The sequence below is a fragment of the Carcharodon carcharias genome, chromosome 9 (genome assembly GCF_017639515.1).
Source record: "Carcharodon carcharias isolate sCarCar2 chromosome 9, sCarCar2.pri, whole genome shotgun sequence".
In the NCBI taxonomy this organism is placed as follows: domain Eukaryota; kingdom Metazoa; phylum Chordata; class Chondrichthyes; order Lamniformes; family Lamnidae; genus Carcharodon; species Carcharodon carcharias.
In genome coordinates, this window is record NC_054475.1 from 26,583,830 (window position 1) to 26,607,309 (window position 23,480).

General features: G+C 41.8%; 1 protein-coding gene across 1 annotated transcript in view; it reads left to right on the forward strand.

Annotated features, from left to right (window-relative positions):
• The window catches only part of LOC121282394 (cadherin EGF LAG seven-pass G-type receptor 2-like), a 324,339-nt gene that overhangs the window by 146,456 nt on the left and 154,403 nt on the right, over window positions 1-23,480 (forward strand). Inside the window, exon 3 of the mRNA XM_041196114.1 lies at window positions 5,646-5,868. Coding sequence (XP_041052048.1) covers window positions 5,646-5,868 — 223 coding nt within the window. The remainder of the gene's footprint in view (window positions 1-5,645; window positions 5,869-23,480) is intronic.

Genomic DNA, 23,480 nt, shown 5'->3' on the forward strand with positions numbered 1-23,480 from the left:
ATCAAAATGGATGATGGAAGAGCTAGTAAACATATCGAATCATTACTAATAATGGCTTTAATTATTAGTGTTGCTTCACACTGAGAATCTTGTGGAAAATAAAGCTGCCATCACGCCGTCCGAAGTGTTTGCTAAGATTCAAATTATCTGTCCGAAGAAAGATAACTATTTGTTATTGGCCAAGATTGACATGGGGCAAGTGCCAATATACTACCCCTGTGAATTCTAAAAGACATATATCCACAGACGTGGAAGGCCATGGCAAAACCTACTGCTGTGAAGCTTTCAGTGTACCACGGTTCACTAATTCCATGTGCAGGATCTGTAGTCCTGGAGTGCAAGTACATTCAATCCTCCTGGGTGTTACAGATGTTCCACATTGTGGAAACTAAAGGCCCAGCGATTGCAGGTCATCTGGCATGTCATGACCTCACACTAGTCACAATCAGTGGAATCAGTCAGATATCATAAGATACACCAACCTCAGACACTACTCCTGTCACCTCAGTTCATGACCAAACTTTGAAATATCCAGAATGTTTAGACAAAATTGGCAGTTTCAAGGGAGCTGAAACATTACAGTTGCAGGAAGGTGCAAGTCCATCAGTTGATCCACCATGTAAGTGCAGCATCCACTTATAAGACAAATTGAAGATCAAATTAGATAAAAATGGAGAAAGATGGAATCGTTAGAAGAGTACAAGAGCACACAGATTGGTGCAGTCCAATCACGTGTAATAAAGAATGATGAATCATTGATTGTATGCCTCAATCCATGATGTTTAAATGCAACTTTGAAAAGTTGTCCTTACAAAATACCCAAAATCAGAGATTTGCATATGCAAAATTCTTTTCGAAGTTAATGACAAGTATGGTTAGTAGTCAGGATACCTGTTATGGTCGTTTGGTATTACAGAACTTGAGTATTGTTGAAAAAAAAAGACATCTTGTCAAAGCTTTTCATCTTGCACTCATCAGAATAGATTTGCAAGAATACCAATTATAAAGAGAACAACAATTTATACTGTATGAGAAGAGAGTGCTGATTGGTTGGCAAGTGAATTCTGGCTCGTAGAGGCTGTGCCATGAAGGACTAACAGGATGCTGCTGTCACGCCAGAAAAACATTCTGCTTATTGCACAAATGAGTAATGTGGTCCATAAACGTGCTGGTATCTTGTCAGGTATGTAGGCTGTATATCTCAGCGATAGTGGATCATATCAAACAGCACGTTTCTTTGGTTATTTGCAACAAAGTATCGACTGTACCCAACCAGCCCGTACTTGCAAAACGCAAAACATGGAATAACAGCTAATGTTGGATACTGTGATTAGGCGGCACTTGCTTAACAATCCTAATAGTACAAGAATTACACTGACAACCAATTTAAGGTCATCAGCCGACGTTTTTGTTGAAGCTTTTCATCTTGCACTCATCAGGACAATTCACAAGAAAATTCCAATGTCAGGAGAAACAATATATTTTACTGTATGAGAAGAGTGTGCTGATAAGTTGGCAAGTGGACTGTGGTTGTTAGAGGCATTGCCATGGAGAATGCACCGTTGATGTTAGCTGACAGTTACCTGCCAAGCATTGTTTGAAATTTAAACCAGGCAGCTTGACTCTGACCGATCAAGGCATTACCCTGAGGAGTGAGTCAACTAATGGCTGTCACTTATTTTGTTTAGCTGAAACAGGCATAGTATGTGTGCATGTTCTTTCTGTCTGCAAACAACTGGGCCTTGTGTATTAATATATGTGGCTTCCAGTACACATAAATGCACTACACTATGAGCCCAACTGGCGATCTTAAATTGGTTGTCAGCGTAATTCTTAGCACACTGAGGATTATTTACCAAATGTTGTCCAATTGCGGAATCACATCTAATGTTGGGCACTGTGTTTTGAGTTTTATAGCACGGGCTGGTTGTGTATGGTCTGTACCTTGCCCATTGCAAAATGTGGAAAGGACATGCTGTTTGATACAATCCGCCAATCTTTGGGACATTCAGCCTACATAACTAGCATCACACTAGCACTGAAATTCATATACAACATTACTCATTTGTGTGATAGGCAGAACGTCTTTTTGGCTTGACCGCAGCATCTCTTTAGTGACGAATACCACTTGTGTTGCTACTGTATAGCTTCACCTGTTGCTCAAATTTTTGAGATACTTTGCCCTTCCAGGGTAATCTGAGCTAGACTGGGCACTTCTCAGGGCCGAAAATGATGGCCTTGGGCCCGTCCATGAGTTTGTGCAATATATGGTGTGAAATGATCTGATCAGGGTAGCCATTATCCCACAGAATATGTTTGATACATCCTACTTCAGCATCAAGCTTGTATGGTGAGCAGATGGCTTGGGACCTATTTACGAGGTTGCTGATAAGGCAAATCTTATAGCATGTGGAACTGTAAAAGTCTCGATGCGTTTGTTGAACAGTGAATGTAGACTTACAGTAGACTGGCTGATTTCTCAACTAGTATGTCAAGGAAAAGGAAGTTCATTTGACTGCTCCATTTCAAAGGTGAATTTGAATGCAGGATGGAGCCCATTAAGACATGCAAGGAAATTATTACATGCAGCTGCAGACTTAAATATAGCAAACGTATCATCCACATATTGGAAATATGCAAGGGGTAGGAGGTTAGGTGTCATTCCATCAAAGACGTGTTTCTCGTGGAACCCAACAAAGATGTTTGCGAGAGCTGGGACTAGAGGGGATCCCATAGCAACACCATCTATTTGGGCATACTTTAAAACTGAACTCAATTGTATGAGTTGCTGAGTTCATAAGCTCGATGAATACTGATTCACGCAACGGTGACGGGTTTAGATCACCACATTATAGTGCTGCAGCGCAAATATCTATGGCTTCCTTAAGCGGAAAATTGGTGAATAGGTGAACAATGTCAAATGAGCACATGGACACAGCATTACTATCGATATGCAAGCATGGTATGGTCCTCACAAATGTGAAGGAATCCGTCACCATGTATTTGGAAAACTTGCTGAAAACTGGTTGTAACAATTCACCCAACCATTTGGCCAGTTCATGCTGTGCGGAACCGGTCATAGATGAAATAGGGCATAAAGGGACATCACTTTTGTGCACCCTGGGCAGCCCATACGTATGCGGATGCAGCGAGCCGTGAGGATGAACCCTGTCATATACATCTCGTGGCAGCTCATTGCTCTTACAAAAGTCCAGCAAACGTCTGTGTTTTTTAGTTTATTTTCGAGCAAGGCTGTCCAGTCATGTTGAGCAGCAGATCCAATAGATATGAATTTTGACCTGTCATTCAGAATGGTGTTTTGCTGATATAGTCATTCCTGTTAAGGATGACTGTTCCCGTACCTTTGTCAGGCTTACTGATGTGTATGCCTGGGTTAGCCTTAAGGCCTGGCAATGCAGTAGGATTTTCGCGTTGCGTGAGAAAATCAGAGTGGTCATTCAGAATCCTGCAATATGCGTGTGCCAGATCAGCACTCTCTTCTCATACAGTATAAATATGTTGCTTACCCGGCATTGGTATTACTTGTGAATTGTCCTGATGAGTGCAAGGTGAAAAGCTTCAATGAAAAATGTCTTTTTTCTCAGCGATACTCAAGTTCTGTACTACCAAACAACTATTTGAGATTATCAGTTGGGCTCACAGTATGACTCACTAATGCGGGATGAACCTATATATATTAACACACAGGACCCTGTCCTTTGCAGACAGAAGGAGCATATCCACACAGTGTGCCTTTTTTCAACTAAACAAAAGCTTGGGGGAACAGCCATTCCCTGGCTCATTCCCCATGGCAATGCCTTGACCAATCGGAGTTGCCCTGTCTGCTTTGAATTTAACCAAACACTTGTTCCCTGGTGCATTCTCCATGGCAATGCCTCTACCAGTCAGAGTCCACTTACCAACCAATCAGCACTCTTTTCTCATGCAGTGTACATTGTTGTTCCCTTTGAAATTTGGTACTCATGCAAATCTGTCCCGCTGAGTGCAAGATGAAAAGATTCAACACCATCACCTGGAAAAACTCAGCAGATCTGGCAGCATCGGCGGAGAAGAAAAGAGTTGATGTTTTGAGTCCTCATGACCCTTCAACAGAACTAGGTGAATCCCAGGAAGGGTTGAAATATAAGTTGGTTTAAGGTGGTGGGGTGGGGTGGTGTGGGGAGGGGGGGGGGGGTGCGGGTTGGGTGGGGGGGAGAGAAGTGGACGGGGGTGGTGTGGTTGTAGGCAAAAGCAGTGATAGAAGCAGATCGTCAAAAGATGTCACAGACGGCAGAACAAAAGAACACTTGGGGTCGAAGTTGGTGATATTATCTAAACAAATGTGCTAATTAAGAATGGATGGTAGGGCACTCAAAGTATAGCTCTAGTGGGGGTGGGGGAAGCATAAAAGATTTAAAAATATTTTTAAATAATGGAAATAGGAGGCAAAAAGAAAAAAAAATCTATATAATTTATTGGAAAAAAACAAAAGGAAGAGGGAAGAAACAGAAGGGGGTTGGGGATGGAGGAGGGAGGTCAAGACCTAAAGTTGTTGAATTCAATATTCAGTCTGGAAGGCTGTAAAGTGCCTAGTCGGAAGATGAGGTGTTGTTCCTCCAGTTTGCGTTGGGCTTCACTGGAACAATGCAGCAAGCCAAGGACAGACATGTGGGCAAGAGAGCAGGGTGGAGTGTTGAAATGGCAAGCGACGGGGAGGTTTGGGTCATTCTTGCGGACAGACCGCAGGTGTTCTGCAAAGCGGTCGCCCAGTTTACGTTTGGTCTCTCCAATGTAGAGGAGACCGCATTGGGAGCAACGAATGCAGTAGACTAAGTTGGGGGAAATGCAAGTGAAATGTTGCTTCACTTGAAAGGAGTGTTTGGGCCCTTGGACGGTGAGGAGAGAGGAAGTGAAGGGGCAGGTGGCACATCTTTTGCGTGGGCATGGGGTGGTGCCATAGGAGGGAGTTGGGGAGTAGGGGGTGATGGAGGAGTGGACCAGGGTGTCCTGGAGGACTTCTCTCCCCCCACCCAACCACCACCACCACCACCACCCTTCCTGGGATTCACCTAGTTCTGTAGAAGGGTCATGAGGACTCGAAACGTCAACTCTTTTCTTCTCCGCCGATGCTGCCAGACCTGCTGAGTTTTTCCAGGTAATTCTGATTTTGTTTTGGATTTCCAGCATCCGCAGTTTTTTGTTTTTAGCTTCAACACCATGTCTCTTTTTTCAGCCTTACTCACGTTTCTATATTCTGGTTTGGAAAGGGTACTGTCAAAAGGATGTTAAAAGCTCAGGAAGATTTATAAGTTTTATAACAGTTATGCTGCTTTAACATCAAGCATTTCTTACCCACGTTGGATAATACTAGCAATGAGCTGTTAATTACTATTACTCTGCAATTTAAGTATTTAAAACCAGTACAGGCAGCTGGGGAAAACAGAGTTAAACATTTCAGGTCTGTGACCTGTCATGAAAGCTTTTATCTATGCTTTTCTCTCCATGGATGCTGCCAGACCTGCATTTCCAGAATATTTCCAGCATTTTTTTGTTTTGATTTCAGATTTCCAGCACTTGCCATATTTTGCTTTTGTTTAAAACCAGGTCTCTGTGCTGAACACTAATGTAATATCTCTGTTCCTCAGGTAACCACTGTGAAGTGAATTCCAGATCAGGCCGATGTTCTCCTGGAATTTGTCGGAATGGTGGAACATGTGTTAACCTGCTGGTCGGAGGTTTCAAGTGCGACTGCCTTCCAGGAGAATATGAGAAGCCATATTGCGAGATGACCACTCGGAGCTTCCCTCCACAGTCATTCATAACCTTCAAAGGTTTGCGGCAACGCTTTCACTTCAGCATCTCACTCACGTAAGTAAAGTCTTGCTAGTTACTGTGTCTTGCTTCACCCAATGACTATTCCCTGGTAGCTCAATTGGTGCGTGCATGGTTGAATGTGAAAGTTTGCCATACTGACCAGAATGGTCATAGAGTCAAACCCAATTGTATGTTGAATTGGGTGATGTCAGTTTGGCCATCAGAATTAGTCTGGGCACCACAGATTGAGGACAGTAGGCAAACTCCTAATCACCATCCAGTTCAACAACAGTCTAGTAAATAATAGTTAGCAATACCAATCTGTAGCTTGTCAGATTTATAATAATGTAGCCTAAGGCCCAATATTGCATGTGTCTCAGGCCTATTCATTCAGGCACAGGGATGGCTCTCTATGCACCAATATTTTGGATAGGCCTTTTATGTCTAGGTCAAGATTGGTGACTTGGGCAACTATTGGTTGCATGTTAGCTTCAACCTGTTGTCAGGAGAGGAGAGGACAAAGTAGTGCAAGTTATAAACACTATCAATGGCATTAGCTGAAAAGGAAGTAGATTCTGCAGGAGAATACTCTTGCGTTCATTAAAGAGCAGCAATTGCATGAATGTAAGACAAATATTTAACTCATAGCTGAAATGGGAATTTACAGACAGGCATAACATACTTATCTAGCCTCCAAACAGCACTTCTTAATTTATTTGTTTTTAAACAAGGATAGTTACAAGGATTTCTAGAACTGCTAATGTTATTTTCCAAGAAATTGGCTAATTGGTTTTGGCCTGTTCGATAGTTGATAATCTGTAACACATTTGATTTTTATCTTACCCATTTTGAAATCTCTGACTCCATGTGGGACATTGTAGAATTTATGTGAGTGTTGATAACAATTCCATATCCCAGGAAAGTGATGAGTCACTGCAGTGGTAATAAGATAACTAATGAGTATCTCAGAGGTACCACACAAGGCAGAATCAGCAATTTTTACTCATTAGAAATGACAGTCATTTTTTTTGGTTTAATAATACGATCGAATTTGATAAATACCACTTGTGAAAATAAGCAGCGTTTAAGTGGGTTTGCGATCTGCATTATTCCTGCTGTTCATAAGTCCAAACCCTCCAAACCTACGACCTCTATCACTTAGAAGAACAAGGGCATCAAATGCATGGGGACATCACAACCTCCACGTTCTCCCCCAAGTCACACACCATCTTGACTTGGAACTATGTTGCCGTTCGTTCCTTCATTGTCACTGGGGCAAAATCCTGGACCTCCCTCCCGAACAGCACTGTGGGTGTACCTACACCATATGGACTGCAGTGGTTCAAGGACGCAGCTCACCACCACCTTCTCGAGGGTGATTAGGGATAGCAATTAGGGATGGGGAATAAATGCTGGCCTAGCCAGCAATGCCCCACGAAAAATTGTCACACTTAGTGGATCCTCATCATTGACAGGTCTATGAGATCTGAAGGAGGAGGTATCGAGAAAGAAAAATACCAGGTGAGTTGAATATTAAACACATTTCATTTTGTCTCAAGTATTTCGCAGTGTTTCATATTCTAGTCAACAATGAAAGCTCATATTGAGAACCCATCTTGTTTTGTAATGGAAAAAATGAAACATATGATACAGTGAGCCACTTGGTAGTATAGAACTTGAATATTGTTGAAAAGAGAGACATGTGCCAAAGTTTTTCATGTTGCACTCATCAGGGCAAACGCAAAAATGCCAAAGTACAAACGATCATAGCAATACATACTACAGGAGGAAAGGGTGCTGATTGGTTGGCAAGTCGACTCTGATTGGCTGAGGCATTGCCATGGAGAAAGCAATGGGGAACAATAGGTACCCTATGCTCCCGGGTGATTCAAAAAATGCACAATACTTGAACATGTTCCTTGCATTCGTCCTGATGAATGTAAGAGGAAAAGCTTCAACAACGTCTCTTTTTTTTAAGCGTACATTCTACAAGTCTAGATTTTTTTAAAAATTCATTCATGGGATGTGGACATCGCTGGCTAGGTCAGCATTCATTGTCCATCCCTAATTGCCCTTGTTCATAGGGCATTTAAAAGTCAACCACATTGCTAGACCAGACCAGATGGTATATGTAAGGACATTAGTGAACCAGATAGATTTTCACAAAAATTGACAATGGTTCCTTGGTCATCATTAGACTTTTCATTCCAAATTTTTATCGAATTCCAATTCCACCATCTGCTGTGGCAGGATTTGAACCCAGAGCATTACCGTTGGATTACTAGTCCACTGACAATACCATTATGTCATTGCCTCCTCATAAGAAAGAATTACCTTGTTGCTCAGTTGGATGTTGTATTTTTTTTTGAAAGGGTTCTCTTAAGGTATGGTCTTTTGTCAGGACTGTCAATGATCTTTTCTCACATGAGAATGTTCAGTTACCATTTCTGAGGTGCCAATTCACTCTCGAAATATAAATCTGGCTAAAAATGACAAAATGTCACATGGACCGCAGGAGAAAGTCAATAAAATTATTATATTCTTTTCTCCAGTTCCTCATTCTCTTTTCCCTGTTTTTCTTTGCTCTCTGTTTTCCTTTTCAATGTTTAATTTTTCTGTATTATTCTTGCTGTTTTTACAGTCCACTTAGCTGTTGGATTCGTAAAGTTATTTCACTACCTGAAGAACAGGGGGAAAACAAGAGAGCAATGCATTCAAAGGCAATAGAGAAGGCCTTTTAGTGAAGCTTTAAACATATAGCTTAAATCGGTTGCTATTGCTTTGGATGTTGGAGCAGTTGTGACTCCAAAGTGACCTCTTTATTTGCTGTGAGAAGAAACAAGGAAAAAAAATCAGAAAATACAAGCGCAGCGCATAGACATGAGAGATTGCAACTTTTAAGTTGAAGGTAACAATTTTCCGTGAGGACCTTGTTGACCATAGAAGGATTGATAGATGTATTATGGAATGGAATCGGAATCGTTATTGTGATTAGATTGGGGGAGGGCTAATTTCGGTGGGGTGAGAACAATCCTGTCCCTAGTAAATTGGAATCAAAGATTAAAACAGAGATAAAAAACAAACTCAAGTTCTGTCAAAGGGTCATGAGGACTCGAAACGTCAACTCTTTTCTTCTCCGCCGATGCTGCCAGACCTGCTGAGTTTTTCCAGGTAATTCTGTTTTTGTTTTGGAATCAAAGATTGGCAGGCCAAATGGTAACAAAGCAATAGGCTGTCTTTACAGAGGAAATAATTCAGGTACGGTCAAAATACACTCCCATGGAGGGAAAAGGTAGGGCAAGCAAAGTCAGAGATCCCTGGATGTAAGAGAGATAAGGAGGAAGATGAAGCTGATAAAAGGAGCACTTGACAGATGTCAGGTTGATAATACAAGGGAGAACCAGGGCGTAAGGATAAACCCAGTCAGCACAAGCCAATGACTTTAACCTTAAGATGTGGAAAAGCTTTTAGAAAATCCGGGACAAGTGCAGATTAATTAGGGAAAGCCAGCACTGTGTTTAACTAATTTTCTTGCATTTTTTGATTAGGTAATAGAGGTGTTTGATCAGTGTAATACACTTGGTGTGGTGAACATAGACTTCCAAAAAGCTTTTGATCAAGTGCCACATAATAGACTTGCCAGCATTGTTGAAGCTGATGAAATAAAAGGGAAAGTGGCAACATGGATATGAAGGTGGCTGAGTGACTGAGAGCAGAGAGTAGTGTGAATTTCTGTTTTTCAGACTGGAGGAAAGTATACAGTGGGGTTCAGCAGGGGTTGGTGCTATGATTATTGCTTTTCTTGATGCAAGTTAATGACTGAGACATGAGTGTGCATGGCATTTGAAGATGACAAAAACTTGGAAGCGTTATAAACTGTGGAGAAGATAGTGATCAAGGACAAACTGGTGGCATGGGTGGACATGAGGTAGATGAAACAGCGACCTGTAGACATGTAGAGGCTGCCAGCTTAATGGTGACCTTTCTGCAGCATTTTTGACGGGGCGCTATTAGAGCTGGAGGCTCCATCCTATAAAGAGGGACCACTGGCAGTAAAAGCCGCACCTGCAGCTAATGCTGCCAATCGGAGGGGCCTGTCTGCTTGATTCCTCTAAAAACGTTATTAATTGTCACCCCTCTGAAGGTATCTCTATTTTGAGACACCCTTATGTTTTCCTACCTGCTTTGGCAGCATCCAGCTCTCTCGCTGGGGCTGCTGAGTTTCTATAACTGTGGTTAGAAGCCTGTGATTGGGCCAGCAGCACTGGGATCCTGCCTGCAGTCCTTAGTTGGATGGTGAGCTTGGAGGTGGTCAATTAGGAGATCGCCTCTGGGGAAAATATCTCCTCTAGCCTGGTTCCCAGCAAGTGTGGGCTCGGGACCCCGAAGCCAGGGTCTCAAAGCCCATGGCAAAATCTTGCCCCTCGTCCATTTTTGGTTGCCACACTTTAAGAACAATGTGAAGGTTTTACAGATGGTGCAGGAAAATTACGAAAATCATTCCAGGGATGAGGCACTTCAGTTTTGTGGATGGAGAAGCTGGGATTGTTTTCCTTAGAGTAGGGAAGATTAAGAAGAGATTTGATAAAATGCTCCCCATCTAAATGAGGATTGCAGACAGGCTTCTGATGCTGCTGGCCCTATTACAGGGCTCTAACCACTGCTAGAACGTCAGCAGCCCCGCCGAAAAGCAGGTAGGAAAACGTGAGTGTGCCTCAAAATAGAGACCCTCTCAGAGGGGTCTAGATGGAGTAAAAAAAGAGAAACTGTTTCCACTGGTAGAAGGCTTGAGAACAAGAGGCCACTCATTTAAGGTGATTGACAAAAGAATCAATGGCGACATGATGGAAAACCTAATTACATAGTGATTGGTTGGGATCTGGACTACATTGCTTGAGTGTGTGGTGGAGGCAGATACTGTGTGGGGTGGGGGTGGGGTTTGGCATGGTCTTTCAAAAGGGAATTGGATAAGCACCTGAAAAGAAAAAGATGTGCAGCGGGAGGATAAGGGCAGGTCAGTGGGACTAGTTGAGTTGCTCTTGCACAGACATTACAAGCCAAATGGCCCCCTCCTGCGCTGTTACTGTTATGATTCTAGTGTTTGAAGGTGTTTTGTTTGGTGGCGGGTTTTTGGAGCTGTGGTGTTTTGGTGTTATGGTGTTTGTTTGTTGCTAGTATTGTAAGCCTGAAGGCCCTAACAGCCGCTTTTGTAATGATTTTATTATGCTTTGTGTCATTGATGTTTGTGTGCAATTTACCTGCTGGGTGGTTTGAGTGCCTTGTAATTATTCTGAACTTTGAATTGCTACACAGCATTGTTTGTAAACTGTCTGAATTTGAGTTTGCAAACTCTTCTTGCTTGTGCTCCACATTGTTGGAGATTACTCAAATCAAATCCTCATCTTTGGGGTGTAATCTCCTTCATTTTAGAAGTCTGTCAGGATAATGCCAACATGGGAGAATAAAATCTGAAGTAATATGTAATTAAATTGGTTTTATTTCCTCTGCCTTTCATTTTGAGTTCTGCAATTGTTTTCTCTTATAGTGGGTAATATTATACAGTGTTGATTAGCTGGTGCTACAGTACAAGTGGTATGAAGAGTGCTGCAGCCTATCTTTAGGTTGCTGACTCTGGCCGAACATATTCTGGGAGATGTCAGTGGGCGTGACGAGTGGGTTCTATGGGTGACATCTCCGGGGAGCATGCAAGAGAAATTGTTTCTTGGTGAATTTAAGGTCTAATGCAACCATGAATCATTTTCCTCCTCATTGATATTTTTAATTCATTATTTTTTAATTGTGAATTTAAAGATTAAAAAGTTAGGATGCTTCCTGGTAGATGTTTGCTCTGCCTATTGTATTTTTTTCCCAAATGCAAGACCGTGTTGTGTCCTCCTGCGACAGGCTGGTGGGTTTTTCGCAGGAGACAGATCCCTGTGCCATTTGGTCAGCAGTAACTCCTCAGCCCACTCTTTGATCTTCCTAGTGCAAATCAAAGATCATCAACAGAGGACTTCTCCTCTGCCAGACTACTTGGAACCTGCAGGGTCACTTGGAACAATGCACACTTACCTGGCCTTTTGCCTGGAAAAATGAAACAAATCAGTTGCCAGCGGTTTCCTGACAACAATAGACTCCAGGTTTGAGATGGACTTGTGGCCTTAGTAGGAGCAGGGGATATCAACTGCTGCAGACTGCTGAACTCTATCGCCGATCATGGGCTCTAGGCTAGATACCCCACAGCGGGAGGAGCACATTGTTTGCCCCGTGAAGTGTCTCTATAGGAACCTGGTTCCACTGGGATCTCACTTCTGATTGGGTGGCACTATGCTGGATGTGATGTCACTGCATGGCAATATCTCATGATGATGGGAGTTGTAATTTCATGCCCTTTTTGGTGGTTCCTGATGTTGAATTATGTGACTAATTTGCTTGCAATGTTGTTTTAACATCTCCCGGAATGCTTTCTTTGGCCACAGGGAGATTGATGCCGATTCTTTTAGACTCCTGGCCATTCTGGGAGGGTTGGCAACCTTAGCCTATTTAGGACTGAAGTATGGTAGGTGGACAATTGTAAACGCTACAGTCATTGTTTAAACACACTCAGCGGAATCTTCTGCTCTCTCTGGTGGCGAGCTTGGAGGCAGGAAAGGCATTTAATTAGGCAGCATGGTGGCATACCGGAACCCTGCCACCTTTCCACCTCCACCAGAATTAATTTCTGGGTGGGAAGGCCCACCGTCGACCTTCCCGCCCCTCCAGCCAAGGTCCTTAGGTGGCCAATTAATGACCACTTAAAGGCCTTATCCCACCGCCTCTGGTATTAACCCAGCTGCAGACGGGCCTGTTGCCATACAGTATACGCAGCATCTAAAATCATGTGGCCAGCTTGTATCCTCTTGTGTGGGGGGGGGCGCGGCGCGGCAGGCGGGGTGGTGGCAGGAGGGTGGTCCCTCGATCAAAGGCACTCAGTGTCTGATTGAAGAACTGGACATCAGCAAGTGGGCTGTGCTGAGAGTCACTCCCATTACCTTACTGCCGACCCCCCTACACCCATCGCTCTGCAAAACCCCCCACCTTACTTACCTGCAGCCTGGGTCGCTCTGCGATTCTGGGGCTCCAATGCCTGTCCTCCTGGCAGCATCCTCAGCCACCCCTGTGTCGTTGCTGAGCACAAGAGCAGCCAGCTCTGATTGGCTGGCAGCTCTCGGAAGGTGAGACTTCCACCCCCGGGCCTTGATTCCAGGGGCAGGCCTGCCGCTGGCTTTGCCACTGCCTGACTGGCACGTGGTTTGGCGGGCCTTCCTGAAAAGAGGCTAGTGTGGGTCTCTCGCTGGCTCTCTAGCCAGCAGCATAACCCCCAACACCAACAGGATTCTGCCCATTATCTCATGATCTGCTGAGTAATTTAGGGAGTGACAAACAGTGCTAGGCTTCCAAATACATCCTACAGGTAGGTCATTAATATTCAGTTCTCACGTAGCATATAAAACACAGGCTGAATGTAAAATATACAGAGGACAAATTAAAGAAGTAAGAGGGGTAAAGAGACAGTATGGGAATAAATTGATGGCTAATATAAATTGAATCCAAAGGTTTTGCATAAGCGTATTAACAGTAAAAGGGATATCAGAGGTGTGGGGAGGCTGATTCTACACAAAATGGAGATCTGTTGGTCAGGGCAGAGGTACTAAATGAGTAATGTGCATCAGTGTTTACCAAGGAAAATGATTTTGCCAAAGCTATGGTAAACGAGGAGGTTGCTGGGATACTGGATGAGATAAAGATAGATTAAGAAGAGGACTTAGAAAGGCTGGTAGTACCTAAAGTGGACAAATTGTCTCATCCTGATGGAATTGCATCTGAAGATACCGAGGAAAGTAATGGTGGAAATTGAGGGGGACACTGTCCATAATCTTCCAATCTCCCTTAGATAGAAGGGTGCCAATTGAACTGGAGAGTTGTAAATATTACAGCCTTGGTCAAAAATGGAGCGAAGAATAAATCTGACAAATACAGGTCAGTCAGTTTAACATTGATGGTGAGAAAGCTTTTAGAAGCAATAACTTGGAAGAAAATTAATAGCCACTTGGACATTCATAGACTAATAAAGAAGAGCCAGCACAGATTTGTTAAGAGAAAATCATGTTTGGCTAACTTGATTTGAGTTTTTTTTGTAATAACATAAAGGATGGATGAGGACAAAGCAGTTGATGTGTATATGGACTTTCAAAAGGTATTTGATAAAGTACTACATATTAGATTTGTTAGCAAAATTGAAGCCCATTGGATAAAAGGACAATAACAGCATAGATACAAAATTGGCTTAACATACAGAGTTCTAGTAAATGGCTGTTTTCTGATCTGGAGGGAGATATATAGTGGCATTCCCCTGCTGCCTTTGGTATATGTTAATATCTTGGACTTGGGGACACAGGGCACAATTCAAAATTTTTAGATCGCATAAAACCAGGAAATGTAGTAACCACTGAGGAGGATAATAGTGGGCTTGAAGGGAGCATAGAAAGGCAAAGGGGTGCCCTGAAATATGTGAGACAATATATTCTGGTTGGAAGAATGAGAAGGGACAATGCTAAATGGTACAAGTTTAAAGCCGGTGCAAGAACAGTGAGACCTGGGGGTTGTTCATGCGCAAATCTTTGCAAGTGACAGGACAGGTTAATAATGCAATTAATAAACCATATGGGTACCCGGGCTTTATGAGTGAAGGCATAAACAAAAGCCGGGAAGCTATCCTAAACATATAAAAAAAACACTAGTTTGGCCCCATCTAGAATAATGTGTCCAATTCTGGCCACCACAATTTAGGAAGAATGTAATGACTTTGTAGACGGTACAGAAGAGATTTGATAAAATAGTTCCAGGGCTGAGGGATTATGTGGATAGACTGGAGAATCTGGGGTTACTCTTCTTAGAGCAGAGAAGCCTAAGATGAGGTTTGATAGAGGTAATTAATATCGTAAATGATTCAGGTAGAGTAAATAGAGAGAAATTGTTTCCAATAGTTGAAGCATAATTGACAAGAGGCATCATGAGGATTTCTTATTTACAGTGAGTGGTTAGGATTTGGAATGGACTGCCTACTAGGATGGTGGACACAGATTCAATAGCAGTCTTCAAAAGGAAATTGGATAAATATCCAATAATTGGAGAAAATATTGAAAGGCTTTGAAGAAAGAGCGGGGAATGGGACTAACTGAATTGCTCTTCAAAAGAGCAGGCACATACTTGATGGGAAAAATGGCCTCCTTCTGTGCTTTACTATTCTATGATTCCATATATAATGGGCAAAATCTTCCAGCCTCTGGATCATTGAAGACTGCATGTGTGACTGATGATGTGCGTCGGGGCCCTGTGGGGTGCCTTGACATGCAGCCTTCTGTGGGAATTGCCTGGTAAGTTTAAACTTCCAATAGGCAATTTTCCTGCACCTTGGGACTCTTTGCGAATGCCTCTGACTCTGAGCTAGATGTAGAGACTTGGGGCAGTTCTGCAGTCTGTACCTCAATAGTTATCCAGGAAATGTTTGACAGATTAAAACCTAGTCTAACACGTGGGTAACCACACAATTGACCCCCAACCCCCTGACCCTCTGGTAACACACACACACACACCCCCGCCTCAACCAACTGACTACCTGGCTATCTCCTGGCCACCCAACTACCATTCCCCATCCCAGTAGGCAGTCCATTCCAAATCCTAACCACTCACTGTAAATAAAATAAAAATCCTCATGCTGCCTCTTGTTCTTTTGTCAATTATGCTTCAACAATTGGAAACAATTTCTCTTTGTTAACTCTACCTGAATCATTTATGATATTAATTACCTCTATCAAAGCTCATCTCAGGTTTCTCTGCTTGAAGAAGCGCAACCCCAGATTCTCAGTCTATCCACATAATTCCTCAGCCCTGGAACTATTTTATCAAATCTCTTCTCAGGTCTCCCAGCTGACCTGACTATCCCCTAACCCCACTGACTTCCCCGATCCAACCCAACTACTCCTGTGACCCATCCGTACTATTCCTGACCTGACTACACCATGACCCAACCCAATTCGACTATATTCCTGACTGACTAACCCCTGCCCTCCTCGTCTACCCTACCTACCTCACCCATGTGTCACCTCACCCACTTAACTTACCCATCCACTCACCCATCCATTCACCCACCCACTAACGTTCATTAAAAGACAGGACTTTTAAACACTTACTTGAATACGGCAGCAAGTGCTATAAAAAGTGGTGTGTCCTATCTTCCCCCAACTCTACTCTGCTCCTGTGGAGTTCCCCAAGGGATGCTGAGCTACTCATTCCTTTGGAAGTCGAGCTAGGAAGGTCCTGATACAAATCAGCGTCGAGTTGGGGGAGTTTACAAGCGAAGCGGCAAACTGACAATCATTGCCGCTGCTTGGAAGACCTGGGCCATTATGATACTGTTTGGCATGTGATGCATGTCACTTTTACATGGCAAACTAAACTAAAATATATATGTATTGTAAAATCACAATGTATGCAAATTAAATTAAAGACAATATATACCAAATTGATCATGAAGATGGCACATTTAGTATAAGGGTATTTCCATTTTTTTTCCCAGAAATAAATAGCACCTTTTTAATAAGTGGCAATGTTGCCAATTACTCCAATTGACACCTTGTTCTGCTTATGCTAGTTTTAATGAATTGTTGAGGAGTAGAAGGGCTGGTGTCACAAGAAACATGATTGATGCCTTGTGTTCTGAGCAAAGGCTCTGTAATTTGTGATGGGAAACATGTTTGAAGCGTAGTTTTGTGGGTTGAGTATAACTATAACTCTCAGATATTTAATTCTAAGAGATTAACATTAATTGCTGCAAGGCTGTTTTGAAAGTATCCCTTAAGGGTACTCCATTATTGGAACAGCATAATGGATTTTATGTGAACTCTTGCATAGTCTATTCATCATTCAATAGAAAATGGTACTATCTGCATATACACAAGAGCTTTAATAAAAAAAAGGGCTTTATTTGTACATTTTGTGTATTAAGAATATTTACATTGATGCCATTCAGTCGTTTCTTTTGCCTTGCTGGACAATGTACATATATATAGCAATGTCTGGAAGGCTAAATAAAATTTATAGACTTGTTAAAGCTGAGCATATTGGGGATGGCTCCAGTATACTGATAATCAAGAGTTCCCTGAACCTTGATGTATCCAGATAACTAAATCTTAAATAAAGACAGAAAATACTGGAAACACAAAGCAGGTCTAGCAGTGTCTGTGGAGAGAGAAACTGAGTTAATGTTTCAGGTCATGACCTTTCATCAGAATATACCATATTGTTCACCAGGCTGAGGAGTCCACTATAGTTGTAAGGAGTAAGAGAGAATTTGCAATATATTAAAAGGTAGAGGTTAGGTTACACCAACTCTGTAGGTTGTATGAGATAGGAAGACAGAGGGAAATGAGGATAAATTGAAGTCACAAAACAAAGCATTTTTTCAGGGTTCTTGTAAAAATTCGACAACAGCCAAATTCTAGAGTTTATGGATGAAAAAGGTATGGTTCAATATGTACACTTTTAGTAAATGAGCACACTCATCAACTGTTAATATTGGGTCTGAAAAGCTGACTGCTGAACATCAGTAATGAAACACTGCTATTATTTACCATGCTATTTACTTAAGTGTGCCTCGTGCAATTATTCATTGTGGTGCTTCAAATCTGGAGCTAACAGGGAGCTTTACAGATCCTGCTGAACCATTATTCAAATTTTGAAAATAAAACACACTTGAATTGCTGTTCATTTCGAGGACCACATTTTCTGACTTTTCTGAGTTGTTGGTATTTTGTAGTCTAGTCGCACACTCAGCCATGATTTTTTTTAGACTTTATCAAGTCGTAGGTGAAAGGACAGTGTGCTAATTCTGTGCACCATCCAAGTCCCTCAGCTATTTATTTTTTCCCTAAAAGTAAATGTGGATGAAGTGTCATAGAAACAGGAGTAGATTATTTAGCCCCTTAAGCTTGCCACACCACTAGTTTAGATCATGGCTAATCTGTACCTCAATTCCATTTACCTACCTTACTCCATATTCCAAATACCTTACCTAATAAAAATCTATAAATCATAGTCTTGAAAATTTCTATCGGCACAGCATCCAAAGTCTTCTGAGATAGATAGAAAAAGTGTTTCCTTATTTCCTTCCTAAATGGCCTAACTCTAAAGTTATTTTCGCCTGTTTTGGATTCCCTGTCAGAGTTTCTCGCTATCTTTTCTATAGAACTCCTTTTATAATTTTACAGACCTCACTTTGATTAACACTCAACCATCTAAACTTGAGTAAATTCAGGTCAATGTCATGTAACCTGTCCTCATAATTTACCCTTCTAAGCCCTGGTTTCATTATGGTAAGCCTGTGTGGCACTCCTTCCAAGACCAATATATCCTTACTGAGTTTTGAGCCCAAAACTGAATGCAATAATCCAGATGCAGTCTAAGACTCTGTACAACTGAAGCATCACTTCCTTATTTTTATATTCCAACTCCCTTGTGATAAATGCCAATGATTCTTTTAGCTTTATTTGATTACTTTTTGGAGCTATGCACCAGGTTGTAGTGATTTGTGTACATGGACAGCTAAATTCCTTGCTCCTCCACAGCTTCTAATCTCTCACATCGCCTCAATGTAAGTAGTTGCTTTCTTTCTGGGTTGCTATTACAGTAAAGTCCAACAGGGTAGAAAATTCTGTTGGTGATAATGTCACAACAATGCTTAATATGCTGATCATAAATTTATTTTACCGCTGTTTTATTAGAGCAGTTAACCCATTCAAAATGCATCTATCAAAATAGCAAAAAGAGCAACTGATATGAGGATGTTGAATGCTTGTTTGTCACATTATTATTTCTGTGTGTTTCATTGGTGTAATTTACTGCCATGTATTTATAAAACATAAAAAAAGTCTGAATCATCAATCAGAATTCATGTCACTTACAATGCCCAAGAGCAGAATTGTATTTTCAAAAGTACTACAGATGCTCGAAATTTGAAGGAAAAACACAAAGTGCTGAAAATACTCAGCAGGTCAGGCAGTATATGTGGAGAGACAAAACGAGTTAACATTTCAGATCATTGGCCTTTCATCAGAATCAGTAGAAATGTATTAAATGGATGTAATCATTATTTTGTGATAGAATCATCATTTCACACTTTTGAATGAAATGGGTTTGCTTCAGTTCTGTTACTCAACATTGCATTTAACAAAAACAGCACCAATTCAAACAACACAAATTAACTTTTGACCGGAATTTTAAGGCCCTGTCATGGCAGGGACAGGGCCATAAAATGCAGCAAGCAATTCTAAACTCCATTGACTTCGGCAGGACCGTAAAATCCCCACCATGACAGGGCCGTAAAATTCCAGCCAAAATTTAATTTGCATTGGACAATTGGCGGATATTCCAACAGGATCATGGTGGTGGCAGTTTAAGGGACTGCTTAGGTGTCTCCAGGCTTCAAATTAGAGTATGGCAAACCATGAGGAATAATGAGGAGATTGCAAGAAAACACGAACATGTTAGCGGTGTATGCAGACAAGTGGTATATACAGTTCAATTCAGATGTATTGTGGTAGTTTTAAGAAAAAAGAATTGGATGGGAGAAATGTCACAGTGAAAAGAAGTAAACCTTGATTGATAAGAGTACAGAAACAGAAAGATATAGGGATGCAGATACATTGATCTTTAAAGCTAGAAGTAGAGATAGAAAATGTCATAAAAAGACAGTTGGGATACCAGATATATCTTAAAGTCAGTGTTAGGGCAGAAGGGTGGCCAGGACTGATAATTTAGGAATCAACTGATGAATTACTTATTTAAACTTAAAACCAGAGGCAACCCTGTCATTGCTACACTTTGATTGAGAGAAGCAGTGTATTGAAGGACAACTGCTATGTAACAAATGATGAGGGCACCAAATAAGTCATTCATCTGCTTTTCATTTTACCCCATGATTATAGTCAAGCCCAAGAGGGATATAGGAAACAGTAACAAGTGTTAGTTGAAAATATGGCCAGGGTAAATCTGATCTCCACCAACAGTGGGATTAATACAATACAAGAATAACCGAAATGTAGCATTTATCAGCAACAAGTGAGTCAACAGCAGTTCATTTTGCCCTGAAAGAGAGGCACAAGGGGACCAGGGAGTAAATGGGGTGATTTCACACATCCATTAGGGGCAGGGTAGGGGGCTGCATTCACAAGGAGCATGCATTAGAAAATCAAGACTATAGTGTTGTGGCCTTAATTCTAATAGCTTCTCCCTAGGAGTATGAGATCACAGAGTCATTGGAACATAATTGATGTTTACCTGGGCCATAACTCAACAGGAGACATAAAAATAGATGTGACATTATTCAGTATGAGTTTTTATTTGCTTTTCTCTAGTTGCATAATAATATTGACACCATGCTCTTATTTCTTCTGATAGTCCTATCTCCACCTCCTTCAGTTTAGACAAGGCAGGCGCTGCAATAAATTCTTCCTTCAACCCTTCATTTCACTTGTACTTTACTTATGCAGTGGCACAGATTCAGAGATTAACAACAAAGCTGCAGGTCTGATCAGTTCCTCACAATGTAAACACTTGATTCGACAGAGGAGAGGAAGAACTCTTCTGGGAAGGATTATCAGCTCTCAACACCAGGCAAACACTGTTGCTGACTAGCTGTCAGGTGGTGTGACTGGAGCTTTTTGTTGTCAGTAGATATCCCAGGTGAACATCAAACAGAATTATTATAAATAAATGTGTCTTTCCTGCACATCCATGACTAAAATTTTACTTACTTCCTTGTTTTGTTGTTTGGAATCTAGCCAGTGACTTTAACTTATATTTGTAGTTACAAATTGCTGAATCAAACACAAAATGGCATTATCCAAAGAAAATGAAAAGGCAAGCCTGACAGAAATAATTTTAGTTATATTTGTGGTATAAGGATCTGGCACATATAGGGTTAATGTGGGACTGAGTACAGTACCGCCCACACTGTGATGTAAGAGGGCACATGATTCACACCCCCGTTCAGTTTTGTGTTGGACAGATCTGTGTGGACCAGCAAGCATGGAGACAGCTCCTAGCTTGTTACCTTTACTGTATATTTGTAGATATTCCAAGGATCAATAAAGACTTAGTTAACCTACACGTGACTATGAAGACTTCTTCAGACCTACTGAACTGTAACCTAGGACAGAATTTCCCCCGCGTTGGGGGGGAAGTTCAGGAGCGGGCATATGCAGGTGTGCCTCCATTTTATGTGGGCAGGCCAATTAAGGCCCGCTCAGCGTGACATCCTCTAGGAAGCTCTATACGCTCCCTGTGCAGGTGGGAGGGGGAATCCCTAAGCCAAGAGTGAGTTCTTTCGTGCATGTGCGCGAAAGAGTGCACTCATCTCCCTAAGGCTAAGTGCTGCCTCAGGGAGATCAGTACCAAATTCAAAAATGTTAAATATAAAAAAATAAAATTTCCCTCACATGTCCCTCACAGACACTGTCACATGAGTTGGGACATGTCCATCACTTTTAATTAAACTTTTATAAAATTTTTAAAAACTTACATGAAACCTCATCCCACCCCTGGACCTTGAGGTTGGACGGGCAAGTCCTTTAACAAGTTCAATTACTTTTTAAATGGCCTCAATTGGCTGTTGACAGGTCAGTGGGCGCACAGCTGCACCCCTGCCGACCTGAAAATTGAAATGACGCGGGGTGACATCGGGAGTTCCGCCCTACGTCATCCTGCGTCATTTTATGCGTCGGCGAGCAGGCCCCTGCACCCCCCCCCCCACCCCCCACTCTCAATATCTTGCCCCTACGCCCCACAACAATATTTACCAGTAAATTCTCTCATTTTTTCAATGCATAACTGTGGTGAAGTACAATGCGTCAAGTGGATTGTGAGGGGAAAGAATTGGGAGAATGTAGTCTGACCCAGGGCAGAGTCTACCCTTCCAAGCCTGATGTTGCAATGCAAATTTGCACCATGTATACTCAAAATTCTTGCACGGGGTAATGATTCAGTTTTTCCAATTTACATCAAAATTAGCTGATCTTGAAGCAATGTCACTTATTAATTTGTGCATCCTTGTGAGGACATTTAGAAACATAGAAACTAGGAGCAGGAGTAGGCCATTTGGCCCTTTGAGCCTGCCCCGCCATTCACTATGATCATGGCTGATCATCTAACCCAATAGCCTGCTCCCACTTTCTCCCCATACCTTTTGATCTTTTTCACCCCAAGAGTTGTATCCAATTCCTTCTTGAAAACACATAATGTTTTGGTCTCAACTACTTTCTGTGGTAACGAAGTCCACAGGCAATTTCCAAGATGTTTTTTAAAAATGTAGAAAATAAGGAAAAAAATAATTAGTTCTCGTCTGTGTGTATTATTGCTGTTCATATTATGGCCTTAGGCCATTTGGAGTCCCCCCCGCCTCTTCCTTTGTGGTCCTCACTTAACTAACAGCTCTGGGTGCCATTCATAGCCTGCCCTGTTGTGAGGTGTTTGCGGAGCTGGGATTTAGCACCATCCTCTCTTCTTCTCTTGCCCAGCACCAAAAGAAACACGACTTTCAGGGGTAACAGCGATTTGCTTTTACATCTTTCAATTTAGCGTAGCATATTTACTTCTCATATCGTGGTCTCCTCTAAATCGGAGAGATCAACTGCAGGTTGATTGTGTGATTATTTTGGAGAACCCCTCCATTCGGTTAGCAAGTGTGACCCTGAGCTTGTGGTCACTTACCATATTATTTCTCTGTTCCACTCCCACTCTGACTTCTTTGTCCTCAGCCTAATGCACTGTTCCAATGAAGCTCAGTGGAAGCTCCGGGGACAGCGTCTTGCCTTTCAATTTGGCATTTAACAGCCTTCGGGACTCAACACTAAGTTGAACAATTTCAGATTGCAATTAGTGCCCCCATTGTTTTCGGATAGCAGGTACTGGCAATGGTTCTGCTGTTGGCATTTATTGCTCCATAGGACTCATCTTTTGTTTCTATTATTGCCCCATTACCACTCTGCCTTGCACCATCATCCCCTCTTGTCATTCAATCACTCCTGTCTTCCGCTCTACCAGAGGCTTCCCTTTTATTCTTCCTCCCCTCCTCTTTTCCCTGCCCCTATCCTTGCTTAAAACCTGTTACATCACTGAATTTTCCCAGTTCTGATGAAATGTCATCAATCTGAAACCTTAATTGGTTTCTCTCTCCACAATGCTGCCAGATCTGCGGACTATTTCCAGCATGCTATTCCTTGTTTCACAGAGTCAGCATCCATTGTATTTTGCTTTTGTAGGGACAGTTATCCCAATTTTCATACAGCAAGTAATATGGCACCGTTAAAATGGAATGATTCGTCCTAAAAAAGGCTTTTCCATGCTCTTCCTATGGAAAAATGTCATTTTTCAATAACACACTGGCATAATCAAAATCAAGATCTCACTGAGTGAATAATCACAAGCCTGCTGCAGTATGTGACCTCGAGCAAGACATTGATTAGAATTATGGCCTTTGACAAAAAGTTAGAGAGTAATACTAGTTTATGTTGTACTCTGTTCTAATGATTTATCTTCATTAAAGCTGTATTGGGCCCTAATATAATATA